Consider the following 22,098-nt stretch of genomic DNA (forward strand, 5'->3'; position numbering starts at 1 on the left):
CTTGTGGCATATGTAACGTGTATACACATATGTTTAAACTAAAAAAAATTCAAGCACATATACTTTTACGTTTCTTTATGCAAGAAATTACCATATAATCTTACCTCCATTCCCGGAATTGCACGCAAAAACAATCCAACTAATGGCAATGGTCCAAATGAGTGGTGTCCATGCAGTAGACTTGGCCATTTCAGTGGGATCATAAACATAGTCGCGTCGTGTTATGTCCCACTGAGATGCAAAGCACCATGTGAATGAAATGAGGCATGAAGCCCACCCGCCGTACTTTATTCCATCTGAGAGGCGAACATTCCTTCCAGTTTGATGAAGCATCATACCCAGCCCAAGGCCTCCCATGTAGGGAGTTATACGATGTAGAAGAGATCCAAAGGAGAGATTGATGGTTCTATGAATTTGTGATAACCTGCAAGGGGTCCAAAATTATATATTTTGATTATAAAGGAAATGGCAGAAAAAAACACAAGAAAATTTCGTTTAGTCTAGATTTTGCCTCAGATTGTGGTAGGTATTATTTTTGGTCATAACATAAAGCTCGTGGCTTTAGCTATTGTAGCGCCCGACTCACTATCCAGCGAATATTAACCTAGCTCATAGAGTGAGTACCCTTAGATTGGCGGTAACTGTAACGGCTGCCCTTCCCTCGGCAACGGCTTCTGCCCCCAGGTTACAAACCCTCAAATAGGTGAGAGAGAGTACGAGAATCCTCAAGAGAATATAGGAGAGCACTGAGTAAGCAATTAGATGAGAGAGTAGAAAGGAGTGCTGATGAGAGTAGAGTTAGTCGGAGCTCAGCCTTGTGCGGGTATGGCTGCAAGCTCAAAGTGCTCTTAGGGTTAATTCGAGGACGAGGGTGGAGGTTACTGGGGGAGTTGACCAAAGCCCTGTGGCGCCCCCCTATTCAGGGCGCCACACTATGTATTTTCCTTATTCTTTAATTTATGTGTAAAAATGTTATATATTTTTTTTATTGAAAATACAGTTTACCTATATAAAGAGAAAAGTTAGTCAAAGATAGTTTAGATTAATAACTAAATTTTAATATATAATAAAAATCAACTTACTTCATTCCATGAAAGATCCAGGGTGAAAGACGATTTTGCTGTGTGTCAGAAAATCTCGTGGCTGCTGAGAAAGCATGTAGAAGCCCAAAGAGTCCCAAACCCATTACTGGAGATCTGTACATGAGCCAAATGACGAGTGGTGATAAGAGAAACAGTTGGAACTCAATGGCTAGTTGTGTTGTATGCGGTGAACATGATTTCTCAATGTCGCCCCAATTGTTGATGAATAGAAAATTCTTCCAAGAGCTTTCTTGGCAAATATCCGAATTCTCCTCAATAATATCCCCCCAGAGTGGACCTGATCCTAAATGTGGCCATATCCAGGCAGTAAAGAGCGTAGATAGAGCCAATAGGGGTAGAAGACGTAAAACTCTCCCCAAAATTCGTCTAATCCACCGAATTCGTCCGTAAGTTTCGAAATCCGTGCACATGCTGTATGCAACGAGGATACCACTGAGAACAAGGAAAAGATCCATAGAGAGAAGAGGTGATCTCAGTGGCAACGTTGCTGGGTTATCGAGTGTTTCTGTGAGGGCAATCCTATTGGACCAAGGCAGTCGTACAACTTGTAGTGTCTTTAGGGTGAGAAAGATGGAAAGTGAGGCAATCGTCTTGAGGCCATGAATGCACCCAATTTCTCCGTCACGCAAATGCACCAAATCCCTGAGTGTTTGCCTCATTGAAAATGCCATTAGTACCTGATTCACCATTTCCAGTGGTTCTGAAAATTTATTTGAAAAATGCGGAACTATAATATTTTTTGATTTGTGCATGGCAAATTTGACACAGATACATATTTTGCATTAAGTTTGATGCTTTATTTGCCTTAGGTATGTTATTTATTTATTTTATTTGGTAAATGCAATCCAACATAGGGAAGACTAAGTCAATAGAATTTTTTTTGTTTTATTAAAAAGGAGTTTATTGTCATTATGTTAAAAACATCTATAATGTAGTTTTTATAGGGAAAAATATAAAATATGTATTATATTTTGATTTATATCATTTAAATGGCGTAGTTAATATTTTGGGAGAAAGTAAGGGATTTATTTTTTAATTCAAATAGATTCAGTTAGCCCCTATCTTTGTTGTTATCAAGGTAAAACTTACCTGTATTGCCCTCCTCTGGTGGTATTGCTACACTTTCACCTCGTTTCCCATCCTCATCATTTCCATCGACAATCTCAATCACAATAGCTGCTCTCTTCCATTGAATCCACCAATCATTCATTGTGGCAAGAGTTGCAATCACAAGGACAAAGCATACCCCAGCAATGGTAGCAGTGAGTTGCCATTCAGTCTTTAGAAGATTATTCCAGTCCTGTTTTTTCTTCACATAGCAATCTTCATCTTTAAGATCAACGAACACTGTTACTCCCGTTGCGTTATAGTCTTCAAGTGTATCATCGAGGAAATCCTCAATATCCGCAGCACTGCATGCAGCTGGTACGCATATACCCCAATTAAATATCGTAAAGCGTGGTAGGAAGTGATTAGGATCCGCAAGAGAGCTTCTCAGGAGGGATTTTCCTTGAATAAGGTGTAGTGGTAACTTCAAATTTTCATCTTCAGCCTGCAATTCAATGGATGCCAAGCAATATTTTCCCTGAATTCGCACAGAATCCTTTTCAGTGACTTTTACGCGTGTTGCAATATCCGTACACAGATCATAATTACCAAGCTGATTGATATTTCCCTGTAGAAGACCTGAACTGATTTTTCCCGTTGCATCGAGCACTGCATGAGAGAATGAGATAAAATTCTTTTTTCACACATGTACATATACCCAATATTTATGACAAATTTTCATATATTTATTTTGTTTTTAACATCATCCTTTTTATGCACCATAAAATTGCAATAAAAGAAGAATTTAGGAATGATGGCAATTTTAGAGACCATTTTATATGCATATATCTTACAAAATATTTATTTATATAGATTTAAGCTGCTCCATAAAAATTGATTCATCACTCAATCACTCATATCATACTTTGTGCGACAAATCCTTTGTAGCACTTGACTGGAAATCAATATCACAATGGCAAAACGAGGGCTGCATTATAAAACCGGCTAAGTCGGTTCGGAGCTCACGCCGACTTAGCCGGTTTTACAATGCAGCCCTCGAAAAGCAATAACATGCTAAATTTTATATGTAGGTATTATATATAGGGTAAATAGAATTATATATTATGTAAGTATATTCGCATATAAAATGTCTGTCTATTTTCATAAAATATAGGTAGTATCTGTGTTATTGTTTCAAAATGTGAATTCATTATTTATTTCAATTTGCAGTTTCTGGCATGAATTGATTTAAAAAAAAAAGAAATCAATTGACTCTATTTGTTATTATAATGTGTGGAAAATTGCAATTTCTCGAGCATCAAGTGTGTGGTAGATAGCTATACATTGCAATTTCATGGAAATTAATAATTGACATTTTTTATTTAAACAGGTTAAAATTTTATCCTCTTCAAATGAATCTCGTTCTACCTGCATTTTTTTAGCTCTCGAATTATTCCATTTCCAATGAAAGTTTTCGGTAATTCAATTAATACTTGCTTAAGGGTCTTATATGTATACCTATTAGGGCTTTCTATTTTCATTTTTAGGCAAATATTTGCTGCCTCTTTTTTATAGCTATACTAAAGGGCCCTTTATATTTTGTCCAAATGGATGGGGTTCAGACTTTCGGGACGCAGTTTCTTAAAAATATAAAATGAACATGTGCCAAATATTAGAACTCTGGAATTTCACCAGAAATGTATTAAAATAATATTTTGTTCATCATTGTTCAATATTAAAAAAAAATTAAAGCGACTTCATGTATTTTTTCCCTAAAAGTAAAAGAAATGAAGGTCGTTAAGATGTCGATTAAGATCGAAAAGAAAGAGAAGAAATTACTTACTTTGAAAAGCCCAGAGTTTCTGCCCTCGAAGTTGTCGCTGGAAAATTTGACCCTGCCTTCTACAGTCAATATTTTCCACATTGGTGTAATTGGGAACAAATGATGGTAAAAAGAGGAGTAAATCTTCAAAATCATCCGCTGATAGAGGTCCTTTGGATTTTTCTGTAACCTTGACATCTTGTTGTTTTTCTTTCTCCTTTTTCACCTTTTTGTTATCTTCGTCATCGTCATCGTTGTCATCGTCAAAGTTGAAAATTAAATTAAATGGCTTCCGGTTGAGGTATGATTTCCACAAATTTCCATTGAGTGGTTCACTTTTGGGTGCCTCCTTGAGAATTTCCTGATTCTCAGCCTCTCTTACTGATTCCATTGCACTGAGAAATTTGCTTTTCTTGTCCGAGAAAACTCCATAAAAATTCCACCAAGCTGCTTCCAATGATTTATCATCGTCTTCGTCATCCTCGTCGTCATAGTTGTCCTTTTGTGTACTTTCCACTTTGGAAACTTTCTTTTTCATTCGTTTGGGAGGCATATCCTGCTGAATCTTCGTCTTTACATTGCTGTGGTGTACTTTTTCGAATCTGTACTCAAGTTTTTCATCATCGTCGTTGTCATCTTCATTCCCGATATCTTCGCGGGCATCATTGTCGTCATCATCGTCTCTATTCAATTTAGTCGATAGGTGAACTTTTTGCAGAACATCTCGAACCCGCGGATTCTTCCGCCAGGTGTTTGCTGTGCCCGTCTTATCGGCACGCGACACCCCAGCTGATGGAGATGCGGTCAACTTGAACCCATCACTGGGCTGCACCAGCATCAAGCACACCACTAACAGGATCAGCACATTGAAAAATATAAATAGCCACCGATCTCGTCGAAATGGTGACACCAACATTAAGGCCTCTTGCACTCAAATTCAAGAGATTCTCTCAAAATTATGCCACACTTATTGCACCAATCTCTTCTAGAAATCTAATGGATAATCATCACGATTTTCCCAATTCCGTAAATTTTGTACTGCCCCTATAGTGAACCTTATTCTTAATGGAGGGAGAAAAAAACTGGGAGTTTTTTTACGTAAGATCGCGTCGCGTTTATCGTTTCCCAGTCACCCGCGAAGTTTCGAGAGGAACTGAAGAAAATCAGAATGGTAAAAATAGATTTTCCACCGAACGCACGGCGATTTTCTGTTAAGTCTGACGGGAAGGAATGAGTTGAAGACATCTCGGCGGGGTATTTTTATAAATTTTTCGGCTACATTCGCACACCTTGCGAAAATTAAAAGGAACAAAACTTACAAAGTAAATAAAGAAAAATTTTACAAAGATGCGGAAGAAATGTTTACGTAGTTTTATGTTTTTTTTTTTAATATATTTTTTCAGGTTTTCAAAAGAAAGTCTGCTATATTTTTTGAAAAATATTTTTTTAACTATTTTATTCACAAAAACTAAGACGATATGAAGAAAGCTTAAACTTTTGACCTAAAAGCGAATTATATTTTGTAAATTTCGAATGTAGTAGGTAAGCAAATTTCAAACCACGTGAAATGGAGATTAAACGAATATCTTCCGTTTATTGTTTTTAACTGATTAAGTAAAAAAAATTCTGCATAAAATCTGCAAAAAATGTACAAACTATAATTAAAAATTCTTTTCACATCGAATTATAAGTCGAAGTTTTCATTGAATTGTGCAATTTAAATATTTGTGAAGTTTTAAGACACACAAGCATAGAGCAATAAAAATTGTGTCTATTTGCATTTTATACATTGTCGCGTCGCATTTAACATCTCTCTACCGTGCGTGAAATGCAGACTGCAGCCAAGAACGAGCAACAAGTGGTTAAGGGAAGTTGAGTCATAGTAAGGAACAGCTATACTTATAATCAGAATTTAATTTATTTTCATAATATATACCATTTTTCTTGCTTCCTTATGATGAATTATAATGAGTTTCATAATGGTGCAAACTGAGAAAAATCTATACAGCTTTTATTTGCTATAAGAGAAAATGAGAGAATGGTCTTTTTCATTCATTGTGTTCAACTGCTATATACTAATACTGCCATCTTTCTAATGACAAAATCACACAGGTTTCAATTAAACTTTTAATAGACTTCATAACTTCTCATTCATAATCTGTTCGTTCCCAGACTATTTAAAGAGTTATTTTTTTCGTGAAATGTATCAATTATTACTTTTTTCTCATTTTCTTCATCTATCTTGTTATTTGAGTAAATTCCAAGTGCTTGCAGTAAAGTTTCATTCTTGATCAAAATTCAAATACATGTTTTTGCTTTATAATAATTTAATCTAAATGTAGGTAATTTATTTTTCTTCAATATTAAATATGTGTAGTCATAGATGTGTGATTTTATTTTGTTTTTTTCGTCATATTACATATTTATTTTAACTTTTTACTTTCAATTTAAATACCTTTTATGTGGCGGGGACTAGAGTTTTTTTTTACATATTGATAAATATTGCATTTTACTATTGTATAGCAAATCAAATAAATTAATATTTTTTGGAGATCAAGCGAAATATGTGGATTTCATACAACGTGATTTCGTGATAATTCTAATGCTATACCAATTGCTTTTTTCGATGTTTTAAGAAAACTTTTTCCAATTCAAAATAAATATTATATTAATTTTTTAGGTGAAATACAGGTGTTGCAATTAGTAAATGCAATAGCGAAATGATTTTAGCTCTTTTTCTCAAGCAAAATATTGGGCCTAATTCAGCGACCAAGAAACCCTTGAAATCTTTGAATTTTGTACTGAAATTTCAAGATTTCAAGCGAATTTCAAGGATTTCTTGAAAATTTCAGTACAAATTTTCAAAATTTCAAGCATTTCTTGGTTGCTGAATAGAGCCCATTATTTCATTCTTTGTTTCTGGAATTCTTGGAATTTATATGATTAAAAGTGCTTTATGAATGAGAAAATAGATTTTTCCACAATTGGATTCACTATTTGAAGCTCATCCTGTAATTCTTTGCATTCATGCAATCCTAAATTGCATTTTGCTGTATTTCAATTTTTTTCTAAAGATTTTGGCGATGAAAAGTGAGCAAAAATTTTGCTATAACATCATTGAGGATTTTTTATTAAAATTTTGTAAATGGCAGAAAAGAAGGGAGTCCCTAAATATGGAGATTTTTTTTACAATACTATTATTACTTCTTTACTTCATATCTTTCAATATATCGTCAATATATTTTTTTTTAAATAAAAAGATTAATATCATCATAAGATTTAGTTTCAAATACAAAATTATCATATTGGTTTATCATTCGCTATGTACAGAATGAATTTACAATACTCTCTGTCTCAATTTAGTAGTGGTAGCATAGAAGTAGCTTAAAAACAAATTCGGGCAAATATGTTCAACAATTAAAAAAAAAAAACATGGGATTAATGATGATTTTAGGCACAAAATACATAGAATTATTAAGTTTACCATTAGCAGTATTTACTTTTTTATATTTCTCAACATCACATTTTATGTTGTAGTAATATTTTTTTTAATACGTTGTCTTTTTCGTTATCTGTTATTCCTTATTCATTTCATTTTACCGTTAACATCATTCGATATTTTGTTTTTTGACCAATACAAATATTTTTGTGAGAACTACGTAAAATTGGTTAAATATAAATTCATTTCTTTTTATTTTTATAAGTTTCATAGGACTAAATAACCATTTATATCAAAAGAAAAAGGGAGCAATATGATATAAAAAGAAAATCACAAGATTCCTTTCTGTAGAGAATTTTCAATAGAAATATTTTCCTGTTTTTTTTTTAATCATGTTCTCTTTCTGCTCATTGCATCACGATATTATTTTTTGAGATTCTTTTCCTTATAATATATAGTAATATTCTTGGACCCAGTAAATCCTTGCGCCATATTCTTTTTTTAAATATCGACGCTCCCGATGAACCATATTCCTGTGTTAAAAGATAGGAATATGGTTCATAATCTTCGGGCACGTCGATATGTATATATGTATATATTTTTTTAAATTCTAATTATAATCTTTAAAATCTTTTATTTTTTTTTATAATATTATGTATCTCAAAAATGCATTTTTTTTAAAATAATTTAGTTGATTTTTAAATATTACAAGTAGGTAATTTCTTTTATTTTTAATTTTTACAGAGGCTGTCAGGAAGAATACGAAAAAATTTTGAGAAATTTTGCAAAGAAGAACAATTTAGACAATAAGACTTTAGATATAGTTCGAAATGAATTAAGAAAAGTACTAGGGTCCCAAAAGTGAACGAAATTTTAGTTTCTTTTATGATAGGAAAAATTGCTTTACCTCTTTATAAACTTTAGTGTTTATTTTGTTAGGTTGTTTATAAAAGAATTTGGAATATGGGTATTTAAAGATTTAATTTTTCCTTAAGATGACATGTGACATTTTCACGAATTCAAATTCGTTTTCTAATCTTTTATAATTTTATAAAATTTTTAAAAATTGAAAGATTCTTGGCAAGATTATTTTGTTTTCTATAATGTATATCACTGAAAACGTCGGTAATTTTGATTTAAAATTTTCTACACAAAAAATTAAACGCAATAAATTCTATTACAAGGATTTGCGAATTCTACTATGTATTATTTAGTTCGCTTAACATTTGCAGAATTAGAATGCCTAATGAATTTCTTATTCACAAATCTGGAATAGGTTGAGTTACAAGAAGAGTTTTAGAACTTTTCATACAATTTTTATTGACTAAACGTTTTTTTTAATGTAATAAGTAAATTAGAATGGACCAATCTGAGTTCATGTTCAATTGATCTTTAACCAAAAATGCTTTATAGAAATAAAGAAGGTTATTAAAACAAAAGTCAATCATAACGCGTCCAGTTATAAGAGTTGGTGTCCCACAACGTGCAGAAGTTTGTTTATGCGTTGTAATGCGATTTGTGAGCAGTATTAGTAGGCAAAGGTGATTTTTTTTGTGAACTTCAGTAATTTTATGCAAAAAATGGTTATATCTATGGTTCTATAAGACCTACAGAAATTCCTTGACTAGTTTTGGAAAGGTCTTGAAATAAACTATAATCTCACATATATTTCGATACATTTCAAGGTGACCTCTAGAACACAAAATGGCGGATTTTTGTTTCACCAAAACAGTTTTTGGCATTTTTTGTCTCGAAGGAATGGTTCTAGAGGTTTCTGATGTTCTAGAAAGTCGTAGAGTTTTGCAAAACCTTTAATTTGATACTAAGATGAGCAAAATCGGACAAGCCGTTCAGGAGATATGGCTCTTAGAACTTTTCAAATTCAAGAATTTTTCAAATGCCTATATCTTCTAAACGGCAACATAGAATTTCTTCATTTTTGGACTGGTACAAGATTATTAGTCCTGCTACAACATATCAAAATTTAAAAGAAATCGATAATGGGGATTCGGAGATATTGCCCCTTAAAGTTAGGCAATTTTTGTTTTTGATTTTAGCGCCTCTTGCGGATGTTTTTGGAACTTGAAATGTTCTAGACAGTTGTAGGGATTCTTGAAACCTTTCATTTGATACCAAGATGATCAAAATCGATCAAGCCGTTCTCGAGTTATATCGAAAAAACACTTTTTGCTTTAGGCCGCCATATTTGCTAAACCGCTTGACCGATTTTCAAGTATGAATTGTTGATGAAAACGTCTCACTGAGCCCAACAACATACTAAAATTTCAGACCTTTAGCTATAAGGGAAGTGGTTGACAGTATTTCAAAATGGCGGACGGCGGCCATCTTGGATTTTGAAAATGTGAAAAAATGAAATTTTACACCCACATTTCTATAGAAAACTTCAAACCGGAAGTCTCTATCTGTTACCGTTGTCGAGCTATAAGGCAAAATGTGGAGTCCAGGCCGGCCGGCAGGCCGGCAGGCCGGCCGGATCAAAAATTTTCCACCACCATTTTTGGAATGTGGGTTGTCTAAAACGTGCTCATACCAAGTTTGAGCTTAATCTGAGGTGGTCGGTTTTTCCGACGATTACAATACTTGGTGTTGGCCACGAAGTGGAACACCAACTAATCTTTAAATCCGCATATGTTTGTCTATTGGACATTAAACTTCAATAATTTAATTTGCATGTTACTAAAATTTCGCCAATTTTAGTTCACTAATTCAATTTTAACCTAAAAATTATTTTCTCTTCAAATGAATGCGAATTTTGTAATCACGGTACCTTCATATATCGCGTCTTTTCTTCCAGACTTTAAGAGTTTACCCGATTTTATTGAGTGTGATTGTCTTTAAGGATAGGTTTTTATGTTAAAAATGCTCTAAATTGTTGGAAAATTTTCTCAAAATTTCAATGAGGAATATTTTTTTTTTAAATTTTTTTTGTGTTGTCTCACATAAAAGATAATTTACCTGAAGTATATCCAAGTCTATTTAATTTAATTTTTCAAGATTCCTTTTTTTAACAACTAATTACCTATGTCATTTTTTGTATTTAACTAAATGTAATCAATATATTTATATATGTGTATAATGTACAAACTCTCTTACCAAAGGGATTGTCATTAGCTAAATGTACAACACTATAGATAGCAACTTCATTTAACTTTTTGTATCACTATTATTAAGTCGAATTGACCTATATAAAAAATACAGAGAATATTTTGAAAACTTCTTCCACACCGCACATGTTTTCTTTTAGGTTTCGTTTCAACCACTCATGTATGTATATATGTGTATTTGCATTTTTTTTTAAATCTTTATTACATTGCATAATGAAAAAAAAAATAAATTGGATTTTTATAGCGTGAGAAAATATCATGGTATAAAATATTTGTCTCATTTTTACTATCGGTTATTAAAGAGAGAACTAATCGAAACTTTTTTATTAAAAAACGTTTTCTATGTATCTGTATTTCTTTTTTTATTTATTACATTACACTCTAAACGTGCAGTATAATTCACTTGTCTACTGTTGGTCGTTATTGCGAGCACTTGATATTAATACTTAATATTTTAATAATATTTAATCCATAATCATACACTAGAAAGGTGTTGTTTTGCAATTATAGGATTTTTTTTATATTATGATGTAGAGCTCAGGGGCACAAGAGCTCTTCATCATTTTGATGATTTTTCTCTGACTTCCTAAATAAAGATATTACTCATAGCTTATGCATCTCTGTTTAATAACTGAATAAATTAATAAAAATGAGTATGCTGTCTAAAATGTACATTATTATGCTTTATACGTTATCTTTACTTTAGCATTTTACTATTATTTTTTTTCCTTTTATTTATATATCACTACTTTTTTTCAAACAGAAGAAGCAAAATCTCGTATGCAGATTGGGCACATTGTTCCGCTTAAGAGATATGCATTTTTTTCTTCAGAATAAACATACATAAAATATATGTAGGTATATTTAAGTATATATATGTATATACCTTTTTATAATTTTTGCATTATATATATTATTTCCTTACTAAAGAAGAATATATAACTTAAAATATTCTAATAATTTCATTTCTTTAAGTAATTGACGTTTTTCATAAATCTACTATTATGTAGTTTTCTTAGGGTACACATTTTTACTTCTCTTTATAACACGTTTTCTTGCTTTCTTTTTTGTCTCATTTTGGAAATTTTTAATTTTTTTTAAAATTTTCTTTGTTGACATAATGACGTAGAAAAATATCATTTCTTTTGTTTTCAACTCCCACGCCTATAATTTTCATTTTAATTTTGATAGCGAAGAATGGGTAAAAGTGAATAAAATATTACTTTCGAGTTTTAAACTAATAACGGAATTTCATAAAATTTACAGAGTGATAAACTACGGAGGGTACTTCAGCACTAATATTAAATTGATTTTGAGCATTACATGTACATATGTATTATATTATTGAAATTCTATGGGAATTTTTTTATCGCTACATACTCTGAAACACAAGAGTTTTTTAAAATTTCGCAAATTAGGATCAATTTGCCTAATAAGTTTCATTAATCCAATTATTTTATATACATTTTTTTATATTATTTATTTTGCTCTAAATATTAATATCACGCTTAGAACAGTATGGAATGTATATCTTTTTTATCATCGTCCTATTCAACATGATATGTGGGTAATTAATTTACATAGTGTTTTTTTTTTGCTTTTATTTTTTGTATTTTGAACAACAAAAAATAAATTAATAGAGCAATTAGTAGATTACATGAAAAAAAAAATTGAAGCCAAAGGAGGTAGCTACTTAAAAAAAAGGACGTTACTGATATAAGTGGGATATTTCTGTTTTTTTTTTCATAAATAAATTTTATACATGGACAATTTTAAATTAGAATAAAATGACGTCAAATCTATAAATATGCAGAATACTTCCTCGAATCATCTTGTTATGTCAATAAATAAAAAAAGGGCTGATTTGGAGATTATTTGTGTGGATTTCTCAAGAACTGCTTCCACAGCTCATAAACTGAAATTTTTCTTGATCTAAAATCCAATTGCCAAGTATGTAGAAGATATATAAGGGAGAGAGATTTCCATATAATCATTGCTGTATCAACACACAAAACATGATAAAAGGTACTTACTTTCAAGGTACGTTGCTAAATTGTGGTCATCAGCAAGGATGGCCAACATCTTTGGTGTTCTCCCCTCATTATCCTGAATGTCGAGATTTGCACCTGCTGCTACCAGCATGTAGCAGATACTTCGTCGTTTGTTGGCTGCAGCCATGTGCAAGGCCGTTTGTCCTCTAAGAAAAACAATTACGAAAAATTTATGTAAGACGTTTTCTTTGCTTTTCAACCCTCTCTCCGTCCCTTTCATACACAACACAAACAGACCTTTCATTGTCTAGCATATTTATGATGGAGTTGGGAGCATAGGATATGAGAAATCTCACAATATCTTTGTGTCCATACTGAGCACCATAGTGTAGAGCTGTTTGTCCTGTTGAATCAATGGACAACAGCGAATATCCTTGGGTATGAAGCTCTTTCAGCTGAACAGATTAAATAAAAGGATTTTGTGGTGTTTTTTTATATACAGAAAATATAACAAACAAGCGTCGTTATATAATTACCAGCAATAAATCACCGGATTTGGCTGCTTTAATGACAACATCCGTTGTCTTTTCCAGTAAATTGCTAAAAGAAAAAAAAAAACAAATTACATATTATATAGAGAAAATATATCTCTCAGATTCTATTTTTATAGATTTGCATTTCTGCAATACAAATAAATTAGAATTTTCTAAAGTTTTTTTTTAACATAATAGTTTCTTCGGAAGCCATATAAAAATTTCCAACCCCTCTGTACTATATGCCATAACAATGCAATTCACATTACAAAACTTTTAAATTAAAAATAATATTAATTCTGTCTATGGTAGATTAGAGAAGTTTTTTTTGTAATTGCATTCGTAAAGTTTATGCTTTTACTGTGGCTTTCTATTTTCCGCAATATGCAAAATATTATCTAAAATGTGCAACAACTAACATAAAAAAGTTTTCCATTTGAAGATTATAACATTCCAATGGATAAAGGAATATTCTCTTTTGTGGTACCATATGTACATACAGCATATGTTCAGTACATACAGTAAGATGTACTGGTAAGCTGACCAAGCTTACGAGAGCTGTGTTTCTTTCAGTGTACCAATTATGTGAGAGCAAACAAGAACGCGAATCAATTTAAATACGCGCAAAGTCCGGAAAAGTTGAAAAGTCATCCCCTATGAAATGTTTGAAAGGCCATATCTCGAGAACGGATCCATAGATTTTCATAATTTTTTTTTGTTCAAAAGATCTTGAAGTCAGCTATAACATATCGAAATATGAAAAAAATGTACTGGTAAGCTGACCAAGCATACGGGAGCTGTGTTTCTGTCAGTGTATGAATTTTGTGAGAGCAAACTAGAACGCGAATTAGTTTAAATACGCGCAAAGTTGGGGAAAGTAGAAAAGTCATACGCTAACAAATCTTTAAAAGGCCATATCTCGAGAACGGATCCATAGATTTTCATAATTTTTTTTTGTTTGAAAGGTCTTGAAGTCAGCTATAACATATCGAAACGATCTGACGACTTTCGATTTTGCTCGGTACGCAAAAGCTGTGTCTGAAAGAAACACAGCTAAAATGAAAAAAATTTATGTCGCCATTTTCGAAAAATTCGAGTTCGAAATTTTCGAAAACTTTGTTTTTGACTTTAGCGCCTCTTGCGGTCATTTCTCGAAGTTGCAATGTTCTAGACATTTGTAGGGTTTCACGAAACCTTTCATTTGCGCTTGAGTTGATCAAGATCGGACTTGTAGAACCCGAGATATGACATGCCAACTTTGGAAGGCTATATCTCGAGAACGGATCCATAGATTTTCTTCATTTTTGGCATGGAGCTAGATAATATGGTCAGCTACAACATATCAAAAAATGAAAAAAAAAATTGTCGTCGTTTTCGAGATATTTATCGAAAACTAATCGAAAATTTTGTTTTTGATTTTTGGCCCCCTAGCGGTCACTTTTGAAACTTCGTATGTTCTAGAGAATTGTAGGGTTTGTTGAGATCTTTCATTTGGGCCTGGGTTGATCAAAATCGGTCAAGCCGTTTTCGAGTTATGGTCGATTTTTGATGAAAAATTGTGGCGGCCATATTGACTAAACGGCTTGACCGATTTTCGAAAATGAGGCATCGTTATAAAGGTCTTGATGGCCCCTACAACATATCAAAATTTCAGATTTTTAGCTATTACAGGGGCTGAGATATAGCGAAAACAAAATTTTGAGGTTATTCAAAATGGCGGACGGAGGGGTGGGGATTTGACCTCATAATCGGATGTCTTCCGGTCGATATTTAAACTTTGCCGTTGACCGCAAGTCTCTATCTATTACCGTTCTCTTGTAATTTAGCAAAAGGTTCTGGCCGGCCGGAAAAATTTTTTTGGCGCATACGTTTTTTGGATTGGGGGGACCCTAATTCGTGCTCATCCCGAGTTTGAGCCCGATCTGACGACTTTCGATTTTGTTCGGTACACAAAAGCTGTGTCTGAAAGAAACACAGCTAAAATATGACAATGATACCTAGCATAGAAATGTAATAAATATAGGTATACATATAATAATTCTCAAAAAGATTTCATGGGTAGGAAGTTATGTTGTACATATTTTTTTGATTTGCAATCTTTAGATAGAAATTAGTATAAATACTATCTATGTATTCAGATTTCACTGCAAATAAATTGACTATTATAGGCTCAATACCGATGAATTTAAAATGCAATGGAAATTCTTGAAATTCTCTTTATAGGCCTTTATATGCCTTGCAACGTTTTCATTTTATTAGACTTACTAATAAGGCCTAGAATTTTCACTTATTTTCTCAAGATCAATAAAAACATCGAGGAAATCTTTGAAGAATCTTTTGCTAAAATAGGAAGTAGAGCTGTAATTGTGAATAAATATAAGATGGAAATAACTTTTAGCATATTTTTGAATAAAATAATGAATGTACCTAAATCTATTTGCTCTCAAATATATAAAAACAAAGGGAAATGCAATACATACAATAAAAGATGTATAGCTAATAGAAGAGAGTAGGAAAAATGACAGTATCATAAAGAAAATGCTTTTAAGAAAATATATTTGCAACTCTATAAAGGAATATAACGGAAGAGTGCACAGCATTTTATTAGGAAAAAAAAAAATAAAGCAAAAGAAAAATACCTGAATCCAAAAGGATCTTCATTCAGACTAAATAATCTCTCATGAAAGCTGCATGCATTGAAATAATTGGTATTCTCTTGAAAATTCAATTGAAATAAAAAATATATATAGCACACCCACATAAATCAATACCGATTCAGTAGAAACGCAATATAGTGCAAAGATTGTGAAAAAAGACTTGTCTTCGATTTTTCTATCCCAGAGTACAAAGTCTGAACCAAAGGACATATACCTTCTGAAGTTGATGGTCTTTGTTTCTAGTGTCTTTCCATTGCGAATCACCTCATTGTCTGAATCCGATTGATAGGTCATGCGATTTAACGTTGGAGAGAGATTATCGAGATTTGTCGTTGGTCCAGGCCCTGACAGAGATCGATTGAAGAATTTCTTTTGTGGCGTGAGTGGGGTGCACTCGCGTGAATCCTTTTCACTATTGTTACAAAAAGGGATAAACAAGGCGAGAGTTGAATCTAAATGAACTTATATGTATTTGGTCAGAAAAAAGGCATTGTAAATAATTGTGAAAATCCAATAAAGTTCTCTCAATACATTATGTACCATGTGGTATGTATGTACAGTACATACATATATATGTACATATGTACCTACCTTGATTCAGATGGACTGGTATTGGGTGGTTGATGGAGAGAACTTGGCGATGCAAGAGCCGTCTCATCCTCTGGCGTCTGTGGCATTGTTGGGCAATCTTGATCGAGTATGTAGAGCGCATCATTTGCAATATCTGTTATATAGTGGAGATGCTCCTGTGCTCGATCTACACGGAAAAATCGTTCTGCGGTACATGAATCCACAAAGCACCACTCTGACGACAATTTCACACCACTTTCCACAGCTGTTTCACATTGGCGATTCACCAGAGTTCTCACATTCTCCAAATCAGCTATGGGATTCACTTCTATGTATCCAATTGATGTGGCTGAAAAGAAGAAAATCAGCGAAATGTTTGATTCAGTGCTAAGGAAAATAAAAAAAAGTAAATAAAGTGGTCCAATACGAATGACCTAAATACTTGATATTAAAATGTAATAGGTTACCCTGTTAAAAAAAATCATTGCTGTTTCTGTATATAGTTTAAATATTCGGAACGGGTTAACATTTAACAATTTTTGTTTCACATATTTTTTTATTTTCTAACCCTTTTTATACCTAATTAATAAAGTAAATAAAATGAATAATTTTTAAAAATATTTTCTTTACTATTATTTTCTATGTATGAAAGTTATCGGTGATTATTGTGAATTTTATTTTAAATAGAAGCTGACTTAGCTCCAAAATTTCCATGAATATATAAACTGCGTATATTACAAAAAAATCTTTTAAACTTATTTCTTTTATCTAACTAATACTACGTATTCCTGATTTGTAAAAAATGTTATAAGAATTAATTTCCCATACAAAAAAAATCAATTTAAAAATGTATTTTCATTTCCAGACACCAAAGAGAATTTATTTTATTCAAATTAATTCATTTAGTCCCGCCTCAGTCTCTCCTATAATTTTCTTTCTAATCACTTTCGACAGACTTTTATTATATACCAACTGTTAATCAGAATTCTAATCCCAGATCATGTTCTCTAGAACATGGCTCTAGGATATATATACATATATATATAAAGCAAATGAAATGGAAATGGGATTCAAATCCTAATAATTTCCCTCTTCACTTAGCCATATTAATTCTAATTCTAATACCTCATTCTAAATTCTTTTCCCTCCACATTTTTATCACTTTTTCTTCACACCGTCTTATTAATTTGGAAGCCTTGGAACAATGTTAAAGGAAAAAAAAATATTTTATGTCACTTTGATAAAGGTTACGAGGTAAGTTTTATTTTGTGAACTTTCCTTCACATACGACTGAAAAAAGTTGTGAGGAAAGAGAGGGAAAGAAAAAAAATTAACTTTGAACTCTGACCGAATTGATTTAACTTTGCCAAGTTCTTATTTTTATTACCTTTTTTGTTTTGTATGTTTGTTCACGCCATAACCGTTTTTTCGTATATCCCTTTTTACTTACACACCATCCTCATCTTTTTTGCACCTCACCTCTCGTGCTAAGACTCCTTCCATAAATTGTGTCCCAAAGAATTGCGTCAGAATACGCAATAGACACGTGGGTGGGAAATTCGAATGGAGATTACTTGAAAAGAGTATCTCGTGGGACATGAAACTCACGCAACTATGTAGCAAGGATATTATTCATGTATGTATAGCGTAATCGTATGCTTAAAGTTGTGCCCAATTCTATCTTCCTACATAATATGAAAATAAAGGCACATACACCACATATTCCTACCACACTGTCTACGTGACCTAATAGAATTCTGCTATCTTTTGCATTCCAAACATCATATTGCTCAAAATCATCTTGCCATTTTCAGGAATATAATGTACCTCCTACACTTTTTATTTAATTGAATTTATTCGTCACATTTTATTTTCATTTATTTGCAGTTTGCTGCATCTTCTATTTAATTAACCCAAAATTCGCATGAAGCTCAAAAAATCACGGCGTATTTAAAATAAATTATAGCTTTCATTTGAAGCTTCTTGAAGGCTATGTATGAATTTTTGTATTAAGAGAAAAGATTAAATAAAAAGAAAAAATTTGAGGGTTTCAAAATATTTCCAAAAGCATGAATAGTATTTTTTCATTAAAATTTAAAGGTATAGGTAAGAAGGCAGAATTAAATTTCTACCTAATCGCAAAATCGCAATAACCATTTCTGTAACTGCTTTGGTATATTTTAACAATGCTAAATTAAACATTTTCCTCTCTGACATTTTTTCCCCTTTTGAAATGTCTCATGGAACGTCCTATATTAAAATAGAATAATCTTTTTTTTCACTATGTATTTTACTTGTTCCATTTCTGAATTGCTTCACGTTTTAGGAAGAGTACAAAAAAAGAAATACTTGGTGTTGGCCACGAAGTGGAACACCAACTAATAGGAAGCAGAAAATTCCACGATAATTAAATTTTTTTCAGTCTAAGTCATCATCCCAATTTAGCTGTGTTTCTTTCAGACACAGCTTTTGTGTACCGAGCAAAATCGAAAGTCGTCAGATCGGGCTCAAACTTGGGATGAGCACGAATTAGAGTCCCCACATTCCAAAAAACGTATGCGCCAAAAAAAAAATTTTCCGGCCGTCCGGCCGGCCGTCCGGCCGGAACCTATCGCCTAATTGCGAGAGAACGGTGATAGATAGAGACTTGCGGTAAACGGCAAAGTTTAAATATCGACCGGAAGACATCCGATTATGAGGTCAAATCCACCCCCCCACCCCCCCGGCCGCCATTTTGAATAACCTCAAAATTTTGTTTTCGCTCTATCTCAGCCGCTATTATAGCTAAAAATCTGAAATTTTGATGTTGTAGGGGTCATCAAGAGCTTTCCAACGATACCTCATTTTTGAAAATCGGTCAAGCCGTTTAGTCAATATGGCCGCCCCAATTTTACATCGAAAATCGACCATAACTCGAAAACGGCTTGACCGATTTTGATCAACCCGGGGTCAAATGAAAGATCTCAACAAACCCTACAACTCTCTAGAACATCTGAAGTTTCAAAAGTGACCGCAAGAGGGCCAAAAATCAAAAACAAAATTTTCGATGAGTTTTCGATGAATATCTCGAAAACGCCATTATCGATTTGCTTCATTTTTTGATATGTTATAGCTGATCATATTATCTAGCTCCATGCCAAAAATGAAGAAAATCTATGTCGCCGTTCTCGAGATATAGCCTTCCAAAGTTGGCATGTCATATCTCGGGTTCTACCAGTCCGATTTCGATCAACTCAAGCGCTAATGAAAGGTTTCGTGAAGCCCTACAAATGTCTAGAACATTGCAAGTTCGAGAAATGACCGCGATAGGCGCTAAAGTCAAAATCAAAATTTTCGAAAATTTCGAACTCGAATATTTTGAAAATGCCATTATCGATTTACTTCATATTTTTATATATTATAGTTGAGGTTAAGACCTTTCCAACGATAGCTCAAACTCGAAAATCTATGGAGCCATTCCCGAGATATAGCCTTCTAAAGATTTCTTAGGGTATGACTTTTCAACTTTTCCCGACTTTGCGCGTATTTAAACAAATTCGCGTTCTAGTTTGCTCTCACAAAATTGGTACACTGAAAGAAACACAGCTCCCGTAAGCTTGGTCAGCTTACCAGTACATTTTTTTCATGTCAGTAGCGAATTTCCTTTTTGCTCCCTCATGGTTGAGACTTAACTTTTTTTCCTTCTGAATTTTATTGAATTACCACAAGAAATAATATTTGTATTTCCTAGCAATTTTTCTTTTTGGATTCAAACATTTGACAATTTTTTATGGTGTGAAAAAGAATTTTCAATGTTAGGAAAAGGCATTGGAGTTTGCACCACAATTTAACGTCCTACCAGATTCTCCCACACAGCAAACATTCATTTGAGGATTTCTCACTTTGGTTTTCTCCACCACACTCTATATAATACACATATGTGTTTAGCACCTCTTGCTCACCTGATTGTTTAAGCAAATCCTTATCGTAATGATGTTGCTCGTAATCGGACATTGTGATTCGATTAATACTAATGTTTAGGGGTTCCAATGTTGAATGTCTGAAAGGATAAATAAAAAAAAGGCACGATATTGGATATGTAATCGCAGTTCCGCCGCAGTTCCAATTTATATTCAATGAGTATTTCCTGTTACAAAATGCATACACTTTTGTGGTAGGAAAGTCTATCACATAGTAAAATTCATGCTCGTCGACTCGGGAACACACATTCAACATGAAAAATCCATGAAAAGATTCATCATCTGCCGTTGAATTTAAAGTGTTAAATGATGCGTTCAAAATATTGTTCAGCATTGCTGAGAAAACATTTTATAGTACCTACCTAAATATTTTAACTTATTCGACAATTAAAAATCTAGAAAAAAATTGAAAAGTGTCACAAAAATTAAAGTTAGTTTTTATGGAAAGAATATAAACTGAAGTTCAGCATTTTTTTTTGTTGGTGTCTTTGGGGAAGTTGTAATGAAAATCTTCTTGAGTTCAAATTAGTCAAGGGAAAATTTATCATAAAAAAGTGTTTTGGTTGTTATTTGAGTTTCGGTGGATGGGAAAATGAGTGGTATTTTTTATTATATTAATTGCAGTAATTTGCGGCAAGACGCTTTCACATCATCCACATAATCTACTTACTGAACATTAATCCTGCCGGGCTTCCTCTTTGCCAACATCACAGCTTTATTGAGTAGATTAATCTCAATGATGGATGGTTTCAGCTTGCATGCTTCCCCATCTACCTGCATTGGAATGGTTTTCGATGTGACGATCTTTGCTGACCTACACTGCGTTATGCATGATCCGTGACCACCGGCCTGCAGTAGGGGCAATTGGTACGTGGTGAGACCAACCACTTCAATAAGTGCGTCATCAGTGGATGGTTCATATTGGCCACCGGATTTATTCCATGGATGCGTTCCACCACCATAGCTGGGAATGTTTAGGAATACAATGGCATGCACTTTGAGTTCTCGTAATTTCGGCGTTAAATCCTTTCCGTCACACTCGAGGGTCACAAAGTCTGCTAAACCCTTCCATTTTCGTTTTAACAAATCCTTGCCACCCGCCTGCCCATAAAACATCTTATTCCGAAGACGAGAGTTGAATTTTTCCGGATGGGCCTCCCGGGCCTCGTGAAATTCCAAAGCAATATGAGCATCAACACCCAGGGAAAAGTAGTTATTCACAACATTGAGCGGCAACTCATCTTTGCCATCTACTGAATCACTTTTAGCCGATGGATTGGGCTCAACACGGAGACTCCATCGATCCAACAGAACAGTATCGGAATCCCCAATATTGGCCAATATTTTCCCAATTGGTTCATCCGTGTATCCACCACCCCAACCCAGGGAACGTGCTAGATCATTTCCTGTTCCGAGTGGTAGTACACCCACTGCGGGTGGAGGTGTGAAACCAATTTGGTCCAGCACTGACAGCACCCAACCAACAGTACCATCGCCACCGCATGCCAATATACGCAATTGCGGCACTTTGCGAAACAATTCCAGTCTGAAAATGTGATGAAAAAATGGATAAAATATTGCTTTTAATTTTCAAAAAAAAAGAATCTCCCCTTATTACTTTCTGTGTTAATTTTATCTTCGTCACGCGAATAGAATTTAATTTTTTGCATATATAGCAAAACTCTTTACAAACAACATAATTCTTTCTATATTATGATAAAAATTTGTAGAGTATTAAGCAAGGTTTTAAAGGAATAAATATTTGATTCAAGATAAAGTTAATGCTAGAGTATCACAGGAATTTTGCGAGTTTCCACCAAAATACCATGTCATGCTTTCTACGCTTAAATTG

General features: G+C 33.2%; 1 protein-coding gene across 4 annotated transcripts in view; it reads right to left on the reverse strand.

Annotated features, from left to right (window-relative positions):
• The window catches only part of LOC129789281 (eye-specific diacylglycerol kinase), a 98,324-nt gene that overhangs the window by 4,011 nt on the left and 72,215 nt on the right, over positions 1–22,098 (reverse strand). For all 4 annotated transcript variants that reach the window (XM_055825950.1, XM_055825951.1, XM_055825948.1 and 1 more), the window contains 12 exons: positions 20,917–21,792; positions 20,229–20,326; positions 16,309–16,636; positions 15,932–16,129; positions 15,700–15,747; positions 13,064–13,127; positions 12,825–12,982; positions 12,570–12,733; positions 3,994–4,821; positions 2,193–2,819; positions 1,083–1,803; positions 105–424 (listed from right to left, as the gene is read on the reverse strand). In XM_055825950.1, the coding sequence (XP_055681925.1) occupies positions 105–424; positions 1,083–1,803; positions 2,193–2,819; positions 3,994–4,821; positions 12,570–12,733; positions 12,825–12,982; positions 13,064–13,127; positions 15,700–15,747; positions 15,932–16,129; positions 16,309–16,636; positions 20,229–20,326; positions 20,917–21,792 (4,430 nt within the window). The remainder of the gene's footprint in view (positions 1–104; positions 425–1,082; positions 1,804–2,192; positions 2,820–3,993; positions 4,822–12,569; positions 12,734–12,824; positions 12,983–13,063; positions 13,128–15,699; positions 15,748–15,931; positions 16,130–16,308; positions 16,637–20,228; positions 20,327–20,916; positions 21,793–22,098) is intronic.

This window comes from Lutzomyia longipalpis, chromosome 2 (assembly GCF_024334085.1).
Source record: "Lutzomyia longipalpis isolate SR_M1_2022 chromosome 2, ASM2433408v1".
In the NCBI taxonomy this organism is placed as follows: Eukaryota; Metazoa; Arthropoda; class Insecta; order Diptera; family Psychodidae; genus Lutzomyia; species Lutzomyia longipalpis.